The 17,940-nt window shown below is 41.2% G+C and overlaps 1 protein-coding gene across 1 annotated transcript in view; it reads right to left on the bottom strand.

Moving 5' to 3' along the window:
- The window catches only part of iars1 (isoleucyl-tRNA synthetase 1), a 38,566-nt gene that overhangs the window by 1,069 nt on the left and 19,557 nt on the right, over window positions 1-17,940 (bottom strand). Inside the window, exons 17-33 of the mRNA XM_040203562.2 lie at window positions 17,696-17,782; window positions 17,084-17,167; window positions 15,472-15,616; window positions 14,572-14,692; window positions 14,335-14,426; window positions 13,822-13,899; window positions 13,204-13,325; window positions 11,558-11,660; window positions 11,241-11,324; window positions 8,670-8,844; window positions 6,468-6,580; window positions 4,644-4,739; window positions 2,105-2,281; window positions 1,882-2,002; window positions 1,599-1,724; window positions 668-814; window positions 32-184 (exon numbers count right to left, since the gene is read on the bottom strand). Coding sequence (XP_040059496.2) covers window positions 32-184; window positions 668-814; window positions 1,599-1,724; window positions 1,882-2,002; window positions 2,105-2,281; window positions 4,644-4,739; window positions 6,468-6,580; window positions 8,670-8,844; window positions 11,241-11,324; window positions 11,558-11,660; window positions 13,204-13,325; window positions 13,822-13,899; window positions 14,335-14,426; window positions 14,572-14,692; window positions 15,472-15,616; window positions 17,084-17,167; window positions 17,696-17,782 — 2,024 coding nt within the window. The remainder of the gene's footprint in view (window positions 1-31; window positions 185-667; window positions 815-1,598; window positions 1,725-1,881; window positions 2,003-2,104; window positions 2,282-4,643; window positions 4,740-6,467; window positions 6,581-8,669; window positions 8,845-11,240; window positions 11,325-11,557; window positions 11,661-13,203; window positions 13,326-13,821; window positions 13,900-14,334; window positions 14,427-14,571; window positions 14,693-15,471; window positions 15,617-17,083; window positions 17,168-17,695; window positions 17,783-17,940) is intronic.

Here is a 17,940-nt window from a genome sequence, read left to right as displayed (position 1 = left end):
GAAAATGACACGCGCCATCTTTTCGTCTTACCCTGGGTGAGGTCCTGGTCCAGGTAGAGTTGGAGCCTCCTGCTGCGGAGCCCGAACACCTTGGCAGCCTCAGACAGCAGAGCGGAGTAGTGGAGCCCATTCTGACCCACTGGGTTCTCCAGCAGCAGGGTGGCCACCTCTCCTGTCAGGCATTCTGGGGGAGATGGGAAGTGTGTTGAGGGGAAGTAGGAGAGGATTCACTTCTTTTAAAAAATGATTGGTTTGTAAAGGTAATTAGTGTGATTATGGTACACGTTCTTTCGTATAGTGAACACAGTACTGCATCAGTAAAGTGAAGTGAAGTGCCCATTGGGGTAGTACTTAAAAGGAATGGTTTGACATTTTAGGAAAAGCAAGATTTTGTATGTCTTGACTCTATGGTGAATATACGTAAAAAGCACCCTTATACAGCTCATTTATTAACTTGATTCATCCATTTTTTTAAACAACCCTAAAAATCTAAGTGTTAAAACAACAATTGTGGTTTAATGGGGGGGAATATATGTTGGATTTTGATTAAAGATAAAAGATGAATGGCAGCCTTATAACAGTGAGGGACTAACTTATCAGTTATGCATGGCTCTGTGTACAGTATGTGTTGAGATTGTGTGACTGTGTGTGTGTACGCTTTTCTCACCAGCTGGTTGTGCGTTGCAAAGCAGCAGGTTAACGTAGGGACAGAGGAGGGGATCTGAGGTGGGGGGTGGGCCAGGGGAGGAAGCGCCTGCCGTCACTGACAACGTTTTACCGCTCAAAGCCTGAAGGTCCATTTTACTGGTCAACTCTGTATAGAAAATATAAGAACACAACACTCAGTGGGCAAAAACATAAATAATCACAAACTAGAATCGTTTTTATTTGATTGTCTTTCTCCCCTTATAATGCAAAACAAATTTAACTGAAAAGGTAGCATTAGGAACTGTGGTTTACTAGTTTATACAATGTTGCTTCACCTCCATGCACACAGGGTACAGGAGCACCTGTATAACAACTGTGTTCTCAGTGAAGTCGATGCACAATATATACATACATATATATATATATATATATATACATACATACATACATACATACATACATACATACATACATATATATATATATATATATATACATACATACATATATATATATATATATATATACATACATACATACATACATACATACATACATACATACATACATACATACATACATACATACATACATACATACATACACACACACACACACACACACACACACACACACACACACACACACACACACACACACACACACACACACACACACACACACACACACACACACACACACACACACACACACACACACACACACACACACACACACACACACACACACACACACACACACACACACACACACACACACACATACATACATACATACATACATACATACATACATACATACATACATATATATATATATATATATATATATATATATATATATATATATATATATATATATATATTTATTGTGTGGCAGATGCTATAACTGTAATTTGCTGCTTTTGTATCTTTCTAACCAGTTCTTACCAGAAGAGCTATTGAACAATCGGAGTTGGGTGTAATTGGTTCCAAAGATGCTGCTGCAAACTTTCTTCAGCTTGTCCAAGTCAAGTTTGTTGTCGCCTTTCGGGTTCTCCAACAGCACCACCCCCTCTGAACAAGAAATGCGTTAGCTAGGATTACAGGATTATTGACAGAGTTCAGAGTAAAATGCAAAATTAAATAAGCAGGAGGACTTTCTATTGACAGTTCAAATGTTACACATATTATTGATAAATATGTTCTGTATACTGGCCTTAAAATGTGCTACCTTGTTCTTTGTTGTTGACCTTTGCCCTGACATTCACAAAGGTGCAAGCCGGTCCATTTAAAGGAGCCTGCGGGGCTGAAGATCCCTTTACTATGGCTAAGTCCAAGTCTGAGCCCTTCAGCTGCGCGAAAGGAACACAAAAAAGGCAAAATATCAATATAATTATGACTTATTCCAAAAATAGATTCAGACAATGGGGAGATGAGAAGAAGTCATTATATACCTGAGTCTTTTCCTCGATGATGACGCTGGCGGGCTTGGGGATGGGGAAGGGCAACAGTGGAGCCTTGGTGGTGGCCAGGATGAAGTCAGTGTGAGCCTGGATCACTGAGTCCAAGTACTGCCCCTCCGGCTGGCAGCGGTAGTACACAGTTATCTCATCTGATGGCACCAAATGACCCTGTAACAAAGGATGAGTGGCATATAAATAAAGCTTAGTATTGAAACAAATACCAAGTACGGGATTTTTCAAAAGGCAAGAAAGGATGTTTTAGTAAAAGTCACACTGAAGCAAGAGGACAAAAAGACAACATGAACTATTGAGTAAATATGCCTAAAGTACTGCCTTGAATAACTCCTCAAACAATAACGTTATAATAGAAAAACCTGTAATCCGATTTAAAAAAAAATGTTTGCCAAAGAGGCAAAGAATCCCTTTGTCATTCTCTTCAAAAGCTCTCTTACACTTCTACTAGAAAATGAAATCTGTAAGAAACAAGTAAGGGTTGGGGGGAGAGATAAAGACAACGGAAGGGCGGCCAAAAGAAGAGAAGGTGGGAATTAAAAAGTAAAAACAGTGTAGAACCAAACAAAGGAAGTGGGGAACAAGGGGAGGTTTGCCTGGATGAAAGCCCGTCTATTTTGGCGTTGTGTGCAGACAGCTTCCTCTGACCTTGACACATTGATCTCATTCTAATCTTCAGTGTACAGCCCCTGCACATGTGTGAACAGCCCTACACACATATCGACTGTACAGCACACATCTCACACACACTCAGCAGTATGTAGCTCAAGGGCAGAGGAATTAGGTTAGCTAGATACAGAGAAGCAGTCAATCAATGAAGGAAGGTTTATAGGCTTTTCCTGCCAAGTCAAGGTGCTGAGCCCAACCCCAAAAGGTCCCACGTGCGAGTGCACGCACGTCAAGTCACAGAACTGCAGCTCTCGCCACTTTGTTGGAGATCTCAAAAAAAAAAAAAAAAAAAGAAGAAAAAAAAAGAAAAGCTGAACATCCGTGTCTCAACACCGTAACGCAAAGAATACCCACGCAAACAACGATTAGGACATGCGTGCCCACCTACAGACTACAACCAAACACGTCACAGAACTGCTACAGAGCAATTCCCATTGCGGGGGTGGAAAATTCTTAACCGATCTCAGTTTGAAATAACTGGAGGAATTTAGCTGTGGCCGGGAGCCAGTGCACACCACTGCTATAGGGGGACGGAAAAAACTGTTTGCTGCTTGTGAAAACAAGAGGCTGACGGCTAATCCGCCTTTATTCCCCAGACCACTTCAAAAGCTCCAACATTAGAATCTGAAAGGGGCCAGACTGTAATTAAGCTTCCATTAAGCCTGCCTTATGATGGAGAAACTTCTCACTGTGACGCTGGCAGTGGAAAGATTTCAAAACTGCCCTGAAGCAATTTGCATGGGACATAAAGAGGAAAGGGGGTGTAACAAAAATCATACTGCACATTTGTTTTTTTGCTTGGTCTACATTGTAAGGCTGCTCCCAGATTACTTTCATTATTTCAATCTGTTGGAAAATTATAAAATGTCGGAAAAGAGGGACAGTTCTCCGTCGCCGGGAGGGCTTGCCACTTTAGAAGGTTTCTAACTGACCCCGACGAATGAAGTGGCAGCCATGAAAAGAACTGGTTAAATTGTACAAACGCTAAGGAAAAGGGATTCAACGCTTCATTTCTAATTTCCTTTAGCATACGGTGCAGTGGTCCATCTTTTATGAGAGGGAAAGATAAAAAACGGCATCCCATAGTGCGCTTTGGCAGCAACATTTAAAGCGACGCCATTCAGTTAGTATCAGCCTACGCTGTGCGATTGCACATCATGGATTATCTGCTTACATGAATGATAAATGAGAGATTGCCATATAATTTTGTATGGGTAATAAGTAATAAACAACCATCCATCTTTAAATAAGTGCGGTTTGATTCTAAACAGCACTGCCTTATGCTTACTAATATTCTTTCACACATTTCACATTAAATAATAATAATGCTCCCATTCGGGGGAGCACGCGCACACACACACACACGCACACACACGCACGCACGCACAAAAAGGATGCTCAAGACTAAAGATCACTGACAACAACGGATGCGAAAAAAAAAGTTATTTTTAATGCTACAGCAATGCTAAAGCATGCAGAGTGTCATCAATCAATCAATTTGACTCTTTTTGTTTTTAATTTTAAATGAGAGGCTGTCATCATCCTTTGAATAGACCACAAAAGCATTCTGGGTAATCTTGATACCCTAACATGACATGCTGCTAAACGCCTCTCATACTCAGTTGTCACGCGTTATTATAATGTATTTTATCTGCCAGTGCAACTCCTCCAACTGCCTCAGTGGCACGTTTTGCTCAACAGGTCATGGCCCGGATTACACGTTTTGGCAAATTGTATCTAAAATGTTGTATTCTATTCATTAGACACTTGATTGCAGAATTCACTAGTAGCGTGTTATGTGCCACTCCAGTTTGCACAGCCAGTAGCGCTCCTGAAATAATTGTCCCACCTTCTTGCGTAGTTTCTGAATGCGGTTGATGACCTCTCGGGCGACGCCTTCATCCATCATGGACTGGTCCGGGGAGACATCCAACAGGACAAGGACCTAAAGGAGGACAGGAAGGCTTTAAACCACCTATTCTCAAAAGAAATCACAGAACTGATGTTCCAAAAAGTAATACACATGAGATTATTTTCAATTGATACCTGTTCCAGGAACTTGAGCACAAAGTTATCAGGGAATTTAGTTTCAAAATTTGGTCCAGAAAAAAAGGGATCCCCACCCCACAAAATAATTCTAAAGTGCATTTTTTATTTCAAATCAACTAAAGTACGTATTTTGCCAGTTAGAGGTTGTCATACTAACGACTCTTTTGTTGTCAAATATTTTGATGATAAAAATAAAACACAAAGCTCCTACAAAAAAGGACTGTTGACAGGATGTACTCTATAATCAAGTACACACCACAATTACTGCATTGTGCATTTGACGGAATCGTAGAAGAGTGTGACATTATTGTCTTTTTAGAATTTTAGAATTTACTGATGCCACTTCGTGACCAGAATCCTTCAACCACACGCTGCAAACTCTTCAGCTGATGAGGCAGGAAGCAACGTGTATGTAATAAATCTGCCTTACACAGTTTAAACCTTTCTAATGTAAAAGTAATAAAAATACATTTAAAAAAAAAAAAAAAAACACCACCTACGCAGCAATAATGACAATATTGAGCGTCTGAAGAAAAAGAGGGAACGAGATGACAGACTGAGAAAAGTCCCAAAAAAGCAAACAGAAAAAAAGAATACGAGAGAGAAAGAACAGATAAACAGACAGATGGGAGGTGGAGAGTCAGTGCGAGCGAGCGAGAGTAACAGAAGTAAAAAGCCAGCTCAGTAAACTGGTATTGAGGTGCACCCGTGTGGTGTGTACACGGTTGAAGGAGCACTGATTAGAGAGGGCCTGTGGGAAATGCATACATGCCGGCGTCCACTTAGCCGTGAAATGATTTCATATATCACACTCACGGTGAGGACGAATAAATGCATTTACAGTATATGGCGGCTCGGTGCAAGAGCAGGAAAAATGTGGTTTCATTACGCTTTGCAACTCTATCTAATAACAATGTGACAGTGAGGAGAGACTTTATGCGTGTCAGGATTTCTCTGCCGTCATGTGTGTGTTAACGAGTGACTAGAATTTAAGAATGACGTATACCGCTTTATGTAATACCAGGACACAAGATATAAACAAAAAGTTCAAAACAAATATGTTAAGCACTCATTTGGGTGCAGCAAGTTTAGGAAAATAATTAGAAATTTAGAACCAACAAAAATAAGTAAGATATAAATCAATAGCTTTATTGATTTGGATGAAAAGACGCGTAAAGGTTCAGAGAACAGTCTCAACTTTTGGTTGCTCATTATTCTCTTTCTAACCGAGGAAAGAAGAACTACGGTTAATAGAAAAACGTTCCAAAATGGAGCACGTCACCAAAAGGTATGTGGATTGTCTTGAGTAGCCGGGTGATGAATCTAACGGGTGATTTATGGAAAAGACATCGCTGGTGAGTATTTCAAATGCAAGCACCACAAGCTGACCGCCTCTTCCATTGGATGGAAGGGAGACATTGCTTGGGCAGATATCTTCTAAGCGAGGCGACTCGCATCACAACGCTCCACAAGAGGAAAGTACTTTCACTTCAAAACAGGGAAGCTATGTTCGTTTACAGAAAACTAAGCAGCTTATTTCCATCCTTTTTACCGTGAATGATGTGAAATTAGCACACACAAGCTACCTAACGCAGAAACGACTGGGTTCAAAGTGCAAGCGTACCTGTGCGTCGGAGTGCGCCTCGTACTGCGCTGCAGAGTCGGAGCTCTGGTTGAAGGTGTATATCAGTCTCAGGTCCTCCTCGTGAAGCTCATGGCCGTCCACTTGGATGGATCCTTAACGTTAACCACAACAATATGCAACTGTTCAGAAATACCAATGAACATTGTTAAATGGCAGAAACAAAAACAACATCCATCAAGAGACAGAAATGTGCATGAACAGCATCTCGTCGCTGTTTGTGTAGAATCCAACACCAGTGGAACCCCAGTGTGTCTCAGCATCATCAGACCACATCTGAACAACCACAAATTACACAGCCCACACAAAACTCACCAGGGGCTATTAGAAAATGAGTCAAACCATGCTTAATATATATTCATTAGATCAGTTTGCTACAGCAAATATCAAGTCTGGAATGTTGGGTGGGATTATTGACGGCAAAAATCATGTAGGACAAACCAATGCGGTTAAGTCTCCTTAGAAAACCTTGGAAGCTGTTGTGGTACTTTGTGAGTGGGATGTTTATCAAACAAAGAAGACATTTGTTTTATCACTCACATCACCAGATAATAATTAGACAACATTAAAAACCCAATAAGGCAAGTACAATGTTCACATTTTTAGATACTTTCCCCAGAAAAACTAAAATACCACCAGTCTAATAACTGAAAATAGATAACTCGAGAAGATGTGCATTTGAAAATGTTCTATATCGATGCCCATTATGATGAAATCGTCGGATTTGAATGCAAAGCGGATGATAAATAATTATGTGCCGGGCTATTCTCCTAATTAAATTTGAATCCAGTGCCAAATGATTGTGTGAAATGTGTATTTATTTGTTTTTTTTGGTCCCGTAGAAAGGATTCTACAAAATGGTTTCAATTACACCGAATCATACTGAGCAAAGTGCTCTCTTAACCCGCATGCGTGCTGGGGCTTTGTTTTGAATTAGCGTGGGTCTGGAGCAGTATTCGGTATCTTCAGATTCCTCGCATTACAGTCCACTTGGCCAAATCCACACAAGAATCTGAGCTTTTAACAATGCAGCAACCCAATTCTTGTCAGGTCTATATCTCCATTCTGCCAGTGGCAGCAATTACCCCCATCTGTGTTCTGACTAGAAACCGTGACAGGGTCCAACCTCTCCTCTTCACAGACCCGGAGGCTGGGTGAAAACAGTCACTCCTGTTCGCTCTCATCCTACATATCCACGCTTTGATTTCCTCTTTCGCTCTTTTCTACCTTCTCTCTTAACCTCTTCTGCGCAAAATGATGGAATCATAAGCTGCAGGTAAGACGTATTGAGTAATAGAACCTGCGGTCATGAAGGCACATCACTTTCTCCCAAAATTGCTCCCCTCCTAGTCCAAAAGAGTTTGAGTCACGGAAGTAGAAATTGCTCATGGATGTCAAAAGTGGACTCTCAACTGTCAGTGAGCCGTCGGCTTTTTCACCAAACGTCTGCCATCTGCGGCTGGTAACAGAGCTGAACTACTTTTGTTTAGTTTAGCGCCGTAAAAGCCGGTTTTGTAATCTAAAGCGTTCCGTCTTGCCTTAAACCACGAGTCGGTGGTGAAAGGCTGTCCGCTGCAAACAATCATTTGTGCGGTTCCTCTCTCCGTCGTGTTTCCACGTCTATCCCTTTCCTTCCTTCGCCCATCCTCCTTTTTCCCTTCCAATTGGCTTCACTTCAAACATCCCAGTGATTGGAAATGTGAATTTCCCACAGCCCGGCTGACCTCCACGGCTTCCTCCCTCAGAGACTCGGGGGGCTCTCCCCGTCTCTCTATAATTGGAGAGACAAGATACCTTGCACTGCTTTGATCCGTACTGCAGCTCTGATTATAGTTCTAGCGGGGTGAGGGTTTGCATTCTGGGGAGAAACTGCCCTTCTGTCTGCACTCGACTCCATTGCAAGGATTTGGTTGAGTTTTTTTTTTTAAATAAAATAATTCTATAAAATATCGACACTAACCTGCTTTTCTTCATTAATTATTGATTGATTGGGTAAATACTCTCATTGAGTAGAGATTAAGTTTTTGGTGTGTGAATGTGAGGTGCATTGAGGCCACGAGCACTTTGTTAAATAAGCCACTTCACACCTGTAAGTGTAAACAAGATTTTCCTCTGCATTGGATATTTACGTCCACAGATTTGGCATCTTTCTTTGAAAACACACAAGAACACTTGGAGTAATACCAGTCTTCTGGAAGACCTCTAGCTGTTCACTGGTGAGCTCCTTGATGGAAGCGGTGACGGCCTTGAAGGCCCCCTTCAGTCTCTTGCCCAGCACCATGTGGTCCGGCTCGGCTCGCAGACGGATGCCGTACTTGTCTTTGTCGGATGACAGTGTCAACTGTCGCACATTAAGCTCCTGGAGGATGGGGGAAAAAAGAAAAACACTGTCATGGAAAAAGTAATATCAATGACTCGTTGATTGCAAAGTAGTGGATAAACAGACAATAGACAGAAAAAATGATACAGAAAAATCTACAATTAAATTTACTCCAAAACATACTGTTCCAACCTTTAAACTAATGCACCAAAAACTTGAACAATCAATCCTAAAGCAATGCAAGACTGGAAATAACTAAGTTACAAGAACACTGTTTGCTTTTATTAAACTGCCAATGCACATTAAAATCTAACTAAATAGAAAAATAAATAAAAACTGAAGCTAAATAACGAAATACTTAAAACATCCCAGGCATGCACTCTTACAAAAAAAAGAAAATAAATAATTGATTACTTTAGAATCATCATTATCACTTCGGTCAGTACTCCTCCTAAACAACCTCCAAAACTGCGGTCAATACTTTCGGCCTTTCGGTACATTCCAGTCTTAAACCTATACAGAGATGCAATACGGTACTGAGTTCAGCCATTCGGACACCCACCCGGCCTGCCGTGCACAGCTTCTTTCAGCGAAATCACACTGAGAAGGGGGACACAGTTTGAGCATTTCTAGACATTGGAGCTGCTGCAGGGGGCTGAGTGAGGGGTGGAAAAAAGCAGCTTGAGCTTTGGTTTTGAGCACAGCTTGGTTTGTGAAAATAGGAATTAAACAATGCTAAAGTACACAACAATCACCTCGTTTGTCGCGAGGAGATATGTGGCCTTGTTTGAGTGTGATGTTAGTGCATTACGATATATGCAGGCGGCTGTCAAAAGAAAACTAATCATTGGATATTCATCCAGAGCACAATCGCCTCGGTAACGAGCTCGTCAGCAAAGCTGGACTTGCAACTGCGTCAAATAAAGAAGTAATCAGGATCACGTCACCCATTGGTTTCTGAAGAGCCCTTTTGAAGCTCAACGTTAGCGGCTCTGGCCAATGCCATTGTTACGACACAGCTCAACTCTAGAAAAGAAATGCCAAACCATCAGCTGAGTCTTGTAGGAGTCTAATTAAAAAATATACAGAATGGCCCCAGACTGCAATAGTACGTGCCCCATCCCTGTACATTGAAGTAGTGAGAAATGAATTGAATCACAGCAAAGGACCAGATAAATTATTATTATGGAATAATAACCCAGGAATCTAAGTAAAGGCCACAGTGTGTTTGTTAATCCAGACTTAGTCTACCTAACTGAGCACCTGAATCCACATCAATAGTGAGAGCGCTTGGCGGTTCTTCCCTGGGCTGCAGGACCATAAACTACTCCCAGTTCCAATCAAATAAACAATGTTTACTGGAGTGAAGCTAGATGCCGGCAAGGTTAAATGTTTTCCTCACCAGAAATCAAATGGAGTGAGAGGTAAGAAGTGGCTCGAACCAAGATTAAGCTGGAAGGTTCCAACAAAAGGTTGCAGCAGCAGACCTTTTCCCAGGTAATTCCGTCTCTATCTAAGTTCCGTCAATGTTCTTGGTCAGCAGCATACGGGAACCAGAGGCACGATCAATGTAGCATGCGAGGCGCATCGGTAAGAATGGAAACGCTTCACGTGGCTACAGTGGGACACGCCGCGTGAACACTTCCGGGTAAATCATTGAGAAGCTTGAAGCATTCTTACTTAAGGAGTAGTTATCGGAATCAGCTGTGGAACAGCATCGCCTTATTGAGCTTTGTTTGTGGGAAATCAAACTCAAAGACAAAGGATAATGTCAGTTCAATGGCTCCTTCACTAAAGGGTATGCCGATTAGTCCGTCTGAGTTGTCTTTCTCTCCCTGGAGCAGACACTTAATCAGACAATAAATCTGTGTTTTCTGATGCTTATTCACGGTGGTGTTTTGTGAAAGTTAAAAAAAAAAATTATAAGACATGAGAAAGACCCTCCTCAACTATCAGATTTTGTTTTCATGTATATAAACATACAGAATGTCTAAATGGTAAAAGAAACTCCATTTACTCAGAAAGTCAAACTTAGATTTTGCATATTACTGTAGTGCTGCAGTACTTCAATGTTTCGATGTGATGAAGAAAAAAAATCATTCCTGCATTCTATAGTTAATGAAGCGTTTGCATTTGTTGCAATTGGAGCAGATCAAATGTAAAACCCTTTTCCAAGGCATCCCCCTCCCATGGGGTGTGTGAGGATCCCTCCCCTCTACGAGATCAACACAGTGGCTTCAAAAGTGGAATTCCTTTCACTTCAAAATCTTGTGGTAACGATCAAAGCAGGGTAAAAAAACAAACAACTTAGACATACAGGAAAGACGAGAAGAAGATGCAACTCTTTCCTTGAAGCAGAACACTGGTTAAGTACCAAGACGACTTCAAGACTGCACAAATGATCACACAAAACAAACCCAGCGTGTTCCACTTACTTCCAGGATGTATTTCTGCAGAGACTGAATGTCTTTCAGAGCTTCTGGGTCCTGGTGAATAACTACCACCTCCTTCAATGGGTACTGAAATACACACCAACATTACACTCAGTCAATTGTTCCAGCCAAAAAAACAGAAATGGGGTTGTTGATGTTGTACAGATGATGAACATGACGCGACAACATTCATCTATGAGAGAGCTGTACCGCCGGCTGATGCCGACAAATACTAAAGTTCATAGTGGAGAGAAACAGAAATAGTACATCAATATAGCTACAGATAAATTATACGTTTTTAACTAAAGTTGATTGTTCACCTTAACGGGCAGAGTCTTCCGGTCTCGGATCACTCGGCCCAGCTCAATCACAGACTGCATCTGGCAGACTGCGCTCTCAATGCGCTTGTCAATCACAGTCTCCCTGAATCACAGGAACACAAACAAAGAAAATCTAAGCATCACCACGTCATACTTAGTGTTACAATGTCAGGGTTTGAATAACATCTGAACAGTTTGGGTTACACAGGAGAGAACGTATTTATGCCAAACTCCTAACCAGGTGAGACTTTGGATATTGTGTCTTGTACTACCTGACCGAGGCAACTCCTTATAATAAGTGGGGAAAGGCATTTCTGCCAAAATGTACATGCTGCGGTCATCATATTCTGGTTAATCAGTGGCTTAGAAATTCAAATGGCTATTATATTAAGGTAAATGAATTTAATAAAGCCCGACAAGGTTAGTACCATACGTCTGGATAAAGACAGAGTTCAGAACCACCAGCGTCAGAGTTTAACTGGGGAGCATCCACTAATAAGGTACACTATGACTTCCACCGCTGAATGCAAATTAGAGCTGCACAGGCACCGATTATCATGCGTAATAGAGATATTAGCCCTAACTGTCTGCAGGAACACGCACTTGTGTGTGTGTGTACACAACGCCGGTTCATTTGCTTCATCAGTCTGCTTCTCCATGTGTGCACACAACAATGGAGTAAAAGGAGAGAGGAGAGGACTCCAAGGACAGCCAATCATTTAATGAGCTGATTGAGGAGCAGCGGTTCCCACCGTCTGATTGGTGGCTGACCTTTTTTGGGGGGGTGGGGGAGGTCAAGTGGTCCCATTTGACAGCAGGAAGGACTAGCGGCTAATAAAGCAGCAGAACTGAGGGCTGCCAAAGTGACGGGAGAAATTAAATGAACCTTTACACAAACTATTTCCTCACGCTAAATAAAAAGGATAGTTTTTCATGACAGAACTTTTTCGTTGTTGATATATATATATATATATATATATATATATATAATATCTCTAAATGGACAATTTATTTTCCAAGTAATAGCTTCTGTGAAGTCTGAAATTTCATTCAGAAACTACTGTGGACGTTTGAGCTTTGAAAGCTTCTACTTTGAAGATTTCTGAGTGCGGATACGATAAAAGTAAGAACATGCACTTTGGCTGAGACTAAGCTCTGTATCAACAGTGGATATCCTGAGAGAAAAGGACGTTTTCCTTTACATTTGATTTGCATTGTGTAGATGAAAGGTACTATATGATTTACTCTTTTCATTCAGACTAATAGGACTGCGACGTGTTGCTCTAAATAATTACGATCAACCATTGTGACCTTGTGAGCCAATCGGATGGATCTTGATGCATTGTATTCCATAATCTAGTTTGTAGAACAAATATTTAGTTTATTAGTGAGTCAATAAGCAGCTTTCCTTATTTTCGCTCAAACTTCATAATTGTGTAATAATTCCTCCTCTTTGAGTTCTCCAACTTCAAGTAGAGTACCAATATTCTCAATTTTTACCTGGAACATTAAAAAAAATAATAATAAAATAAAACAGGTGACACATTGACCCTCCCAGCTCTCAGGGCTCCTTTGCCATTTTTCAGCTTTAAATGAATTAGTCAATGTCCATAAAATGTGTGCTTTATTGAAGGCTTTTTCCCGACCTGACTTGGGGCAGCATGAGATAGTGGATGCTGCCGCTGTCCTTCTCTTCGACAGAGGCGGGATCGATGAGGTGACGGAGATTTTGGTACATCGTCTCTGTAATGAAGGGTGTAAACGGAGCCTGAGAGGCAAGGAAAAAAGCAACAAGACATGAGGGGAAAAAAAAAATTATTAGATGCTTTGTTCTGTGGTTAATTTACATTTTTACAATATGGTCAAAAAGTCAGAAGCATCTGCATAATCAGCATAAAAAACATATTTACAGTATTGGTGCCAGAGTGAGGTTAATTCTAGTGGAACTTTCATTTCAACCACAGCTAATTAATTTCTGAAGCTCACCGCTGATCTGTATTGATCTGGGTTGGGTAAATTGGCACTTAGCGTGCATCTCGCCTCACATGCAAACATCTTCAATGCGTTATGAATAAAATAAAAAAACCTCCTACTGGCCATGCATAATTCATAGCTATGAAAGCACACACACGTCCTCCAGTTGTTTCGGTGTGTCGCATACAAATAAACTAAAACTTCACAATACACTTTCCCAATACAATCTATTTGTTCCGAACTGTCTCATTCATCAACACACACACACACACAAACACAGCATGACTCACCATCAGCCTGCACATGGAGAACAGAACACTGAAGAGGGTTTCCAGCGCCCACAGGCAGTCCTCAGTGCCGCTCTCTCCCTGCAAAGTTCACACACGCAGCAAAAAAAAAAACTCAGTCCCATCGGAACAGTGAAATCAGAAAAGAGCCCTTACGCACATCAGCCGAATGTTGACCTGAAGGGCCACAAACCGATGGCTGCAACGATGAAGACACTTAGCGGCAGCTTGAATCAATGTTTCCGCTAACCGAATGAATGATTTAAAAGCTCCAGAAAAAACAGCAACAAAAGCAAAGATACAGGACACAAAGAGGACTGTAAAAAGTGGCATTATCTGGATTTGTACACTGAAGTGCAACTATAAGTTGACTTATCAGATCCTACTACGGACAGCGATTGTTCTTCCAGAGACTTCATATATTTTAGTCATTATGTAATACAGAAGCCCTTTGCGTCTGCATTACATAATTATATTAAAATTAACACAAGCACTGATTCAGAGCAGGTATCTCACCTTGAGACGGCGTCTGTTGGTCCTCACATACCAATTGGTGAGCATGTCCACAAACTTGACCAGGCGAGGAACGACAGTGTACAGGTGGTAAGCTGCAACAAGAAAATACAGTTCTAGCCCGGATGTACAAACAACAATACTGGATGGGATGAATTTCAAGATTTTAAGTACTAATCTTCCATGCCACTGTCCATATCAAGTAAGGCCAGCGAGTGCGTATGTTTGACGATGTCTCACCGTCCATCTCCGCCTTGAAGAACTGGATAAGGGACTGCGTGAAGGACTGAATCCATTTGTCCATGATGTTGTCACTCTGCTTCGCTGTGTTTTCGTTGTACAGGAACTGAATCCCTTCCTCCTAACACATTAGTACACAAGCACACAGTTAAACAAATTATTCACACAGAGCAAAGATATACACCACGGTTAATGCAAAGCCACCGAACACTATACCAAATATATTCAAAATATCAGTAGAAGTAGACAAAACAGTTTTTAAACATGTGTCACCTTCAGGCAAAGAGTTATAATTATACATTTTTTTATATCTGCTTTTGGGGTGTGTTTTTTTTGAGTAATGCTATTGAACTCCAACCTATGCGTTGTTCTCTAGGAAATTAAGAGTTATGAACAGCTTTTAAATAGGATAGACTCCTTCCACAGACTTATATTGAATCCCATGTTTAATGGTCAAATCCCTGCAATTGTTTGTGGAGTTAATATGAAGCTTTTAGAACCGGAAATAAACTGACTGTAGGTGGCAATATATGGAAATTTACCCCCAGGCAAGTTATGAAGTGTTCATGTAAAGTGACTGAAGAGGTTGTACCCTGTGTGAAGAATACATTATTTCCAATTCAACCCTCACTTCTTTTAAAATTTGCTCTCATGGGATACATTGTATGCTTCTGATGTCTTTCCCTATCTGGACACCAAATACCCACATGGGAACAAGGTGTTACTTCAGCTATTAGGGAATTATTTCATGACATCATTTTGCTTTTAGGTCTGGCAATTACCCTCTAAATAATTGGTTAATAGCACAAACTATCTCCTGTGACATCAAGCATTTCGGTGCTTTTAAGAGCAGCAATAGCTAATAGCTTATAAGTGGCATCAGCTCTAAATTCTTATTACCTTCTGTAACCTTTGTACGTTCTGTACCAGGAAGCGATAGGCATTGTACCACGGCAGGAAGACATCCTTCAAGACGTCTCGCACGCCCTCCTCTTTGAAACGCAGGTTCTCTGCTCTCACCACCGGCGAGTTGATGAGGTAGAGTCTGAAAGGAGAGACGTTGTTGGTCAGTGGATTGATAATAAGGGATCAAGCGCATACAGTGTGTAGAGCCCTTTCCTTTGGCAATAAATGTTCCTGACTCCTGTTATATATATATATATATATATATATATATATCGAAGTTATTTTATTTATCCTGATTTCTCTTACAATGATTTCTTTTGAAATGATATGGATGTCATTTCTGGACTGCGTCAGTTCCTTGGTCAACCGGGGTATATTTTGATATCTTGCATAAATACATTGAGGCATAAAATTGATTTTCTTCATAACTTCTTAAAGAATGAGGCCTAGGTTTGTCAATAACACCAGTTTCAGGTAACTGCTTGATTGTGGATGAAAAGCCCTTATTGGACACGATATAAAAGAAAGCTGTGAGGCAACAAGCACTTTCTTGATGCAAAGCGATTCAGCCATCAAAACAACAGGTTTCGATTAGATCTGACAAATCGTTGAACCGTCCACATTGAACGGGTTCTGCAAACATTTTGGGGCCAAAACCTAGATTTACCAAAAACATCCCATTGCAAATGAGCGTCTTCTCTTCATTAAGGCACACAAAGACACAACAATGGAATAAAATCTGAATGACCCATATGGATATGATAGTCCGTGGCAGGCTTCAGCACACTGGGTTTGAGTTGTTGGAAAGAGCTTTGATGACGACGCTGGAAGTGAGCCAAACGATGCAACTTCATGCAAAAAGCCGTGAGCGATTTTCATAGCAACTATGGAAGATACATTTGAAATAAAATGCAGGATAGAAGGGACCATTAAATGTTTGAATAGCTAACAATGAGCAAACAAAGACATTATTCACCTAAAATAACAACAAAAAACTCAACCATACTTCACTCTCGCACTACTTTACATTACATTACAGGTCATTTAGCAGACGCTTTTATCCAAAGCGACTTACATTACACTTTAAACCCATGGCTTCACATTTTGCCCGGGGGAGCAATTAGGGGTTAGGTGTCTTGCTCAGGGACACTTCAACATGGAACATGGGGCAGCCTGGAATCGAACCAACAACCGTGTGCTTCCCAGCACACCTTCTCTAACCCCTGCGCCACAACGACCCCCACTACTTCACGGTACGTATGACTTTTTTTATCTCAGCAACTCCCTTTTCATAAGTATATACGGGCTCCGAGCATATGGAGCAACAGCATAGTGCTTTATTTATTAGGACATCTGGCAACGGCACTCTCACCGCTCAGGGCGAAGGAGCGAATGAATGGAGAGAAACGTGTGCATGAATGTGCTTGTACAGTATGCGGACAGAGTTTGAGCCTATTTAAGCGTGGATAGAGAGTCAAAGCCTTTAAAACCGTGCCTGCTAATAACATACCGAAGCTTAACGGTAAGGCACAGAACCCTGTCACCAGCAGAGAGGCATTCTTGCTTCAGAAACACACACTCGTTCACATTCAAGCACAGAGCTGACCTGAGGGCATCAGCTCCATATTGCTGCACTACTAGTCCTGGATCCGGGTAGTTCTTCTTGCGCTTGCTCATCTTCTGTCCATCGCTGCAGGAGTGAGACGAGCAAAGGCATTAATGCACATACACTCGCATGCATGCACAAAAGTGCATGTCAGAAATCAAGCACTTGGTATTCAAATTAGTAGTCTTTCCAGGTCAGCAGGCCACAGTGCTGCATTTAGACCCGGGGGGCTAAGGACATGACAAGTAGTGCTATTGTAGAGTAGCTCTAAGGGCTAAATGTTACTGCACACATACCACAATGACCATGTGAAAATGGAAGGATAAATGAGGATGAATGTGCAGGTGGAGAAAGGGGGGGGGGGGGACGTAAAAATAGTATTGAAGGAGCGCAACCAGTGGAATGTTGCAGGCCAAAACAAAAACAATAAACTGCTGAAAAAAGCTCAGAAATTTACTAGAAAGTGACTGAAAGCATTAGGACTGCAGCATCCTAATTAAAAGTGTAAACAAATCCCACTTTAGAGTATTGTGTGTAACCAAGTCCTGTTTTTTTTGGCACGAGAAAACAGAAGAGTCAGGTGAGGAGGAGTCAATAAGTCAAAAGACTCACCCAGCAAGCACCAATCCGTTGACAATGACATTCTTGAATGGCGGTTTTCCAAACAGCGCTGTGGAGAGCACCAGCAGGGTGTAGAACCTACAGCGGAACGCAAAGGACAGTACACAAGGTCAAGGTCAGCGTCAGTTATACTCAAACATTACTATTCATTCTTTCTCCGAGGTCCGAGGGAAAAAAACTCATTTGCTAGCTCAATAAAACTTAAATGAAAAACAAAAAATAAGTAGTTTTGCTCA

The sequence above is a fragment of the Gasterosteus aculeatus genome, chromosome 17 (genome assembly GCF_964276395.1).
Source record: "Gasterosteus aculeatus chromosome 17, fGasAcu3.hap1.1, whole genome shotgun sequence".
NCBI classification, from domain to species: Eukaryota; Metazoa; Chordata; class Actinopteri; order Perciformes; family Gasterosteidae; genus Gasterosteus; species Gasterosteus aculeatus.
Note: the sequence above shows the minus strand (reverse complement) of the source record. Positions and strands in the feature narration are given on the sequence as shown.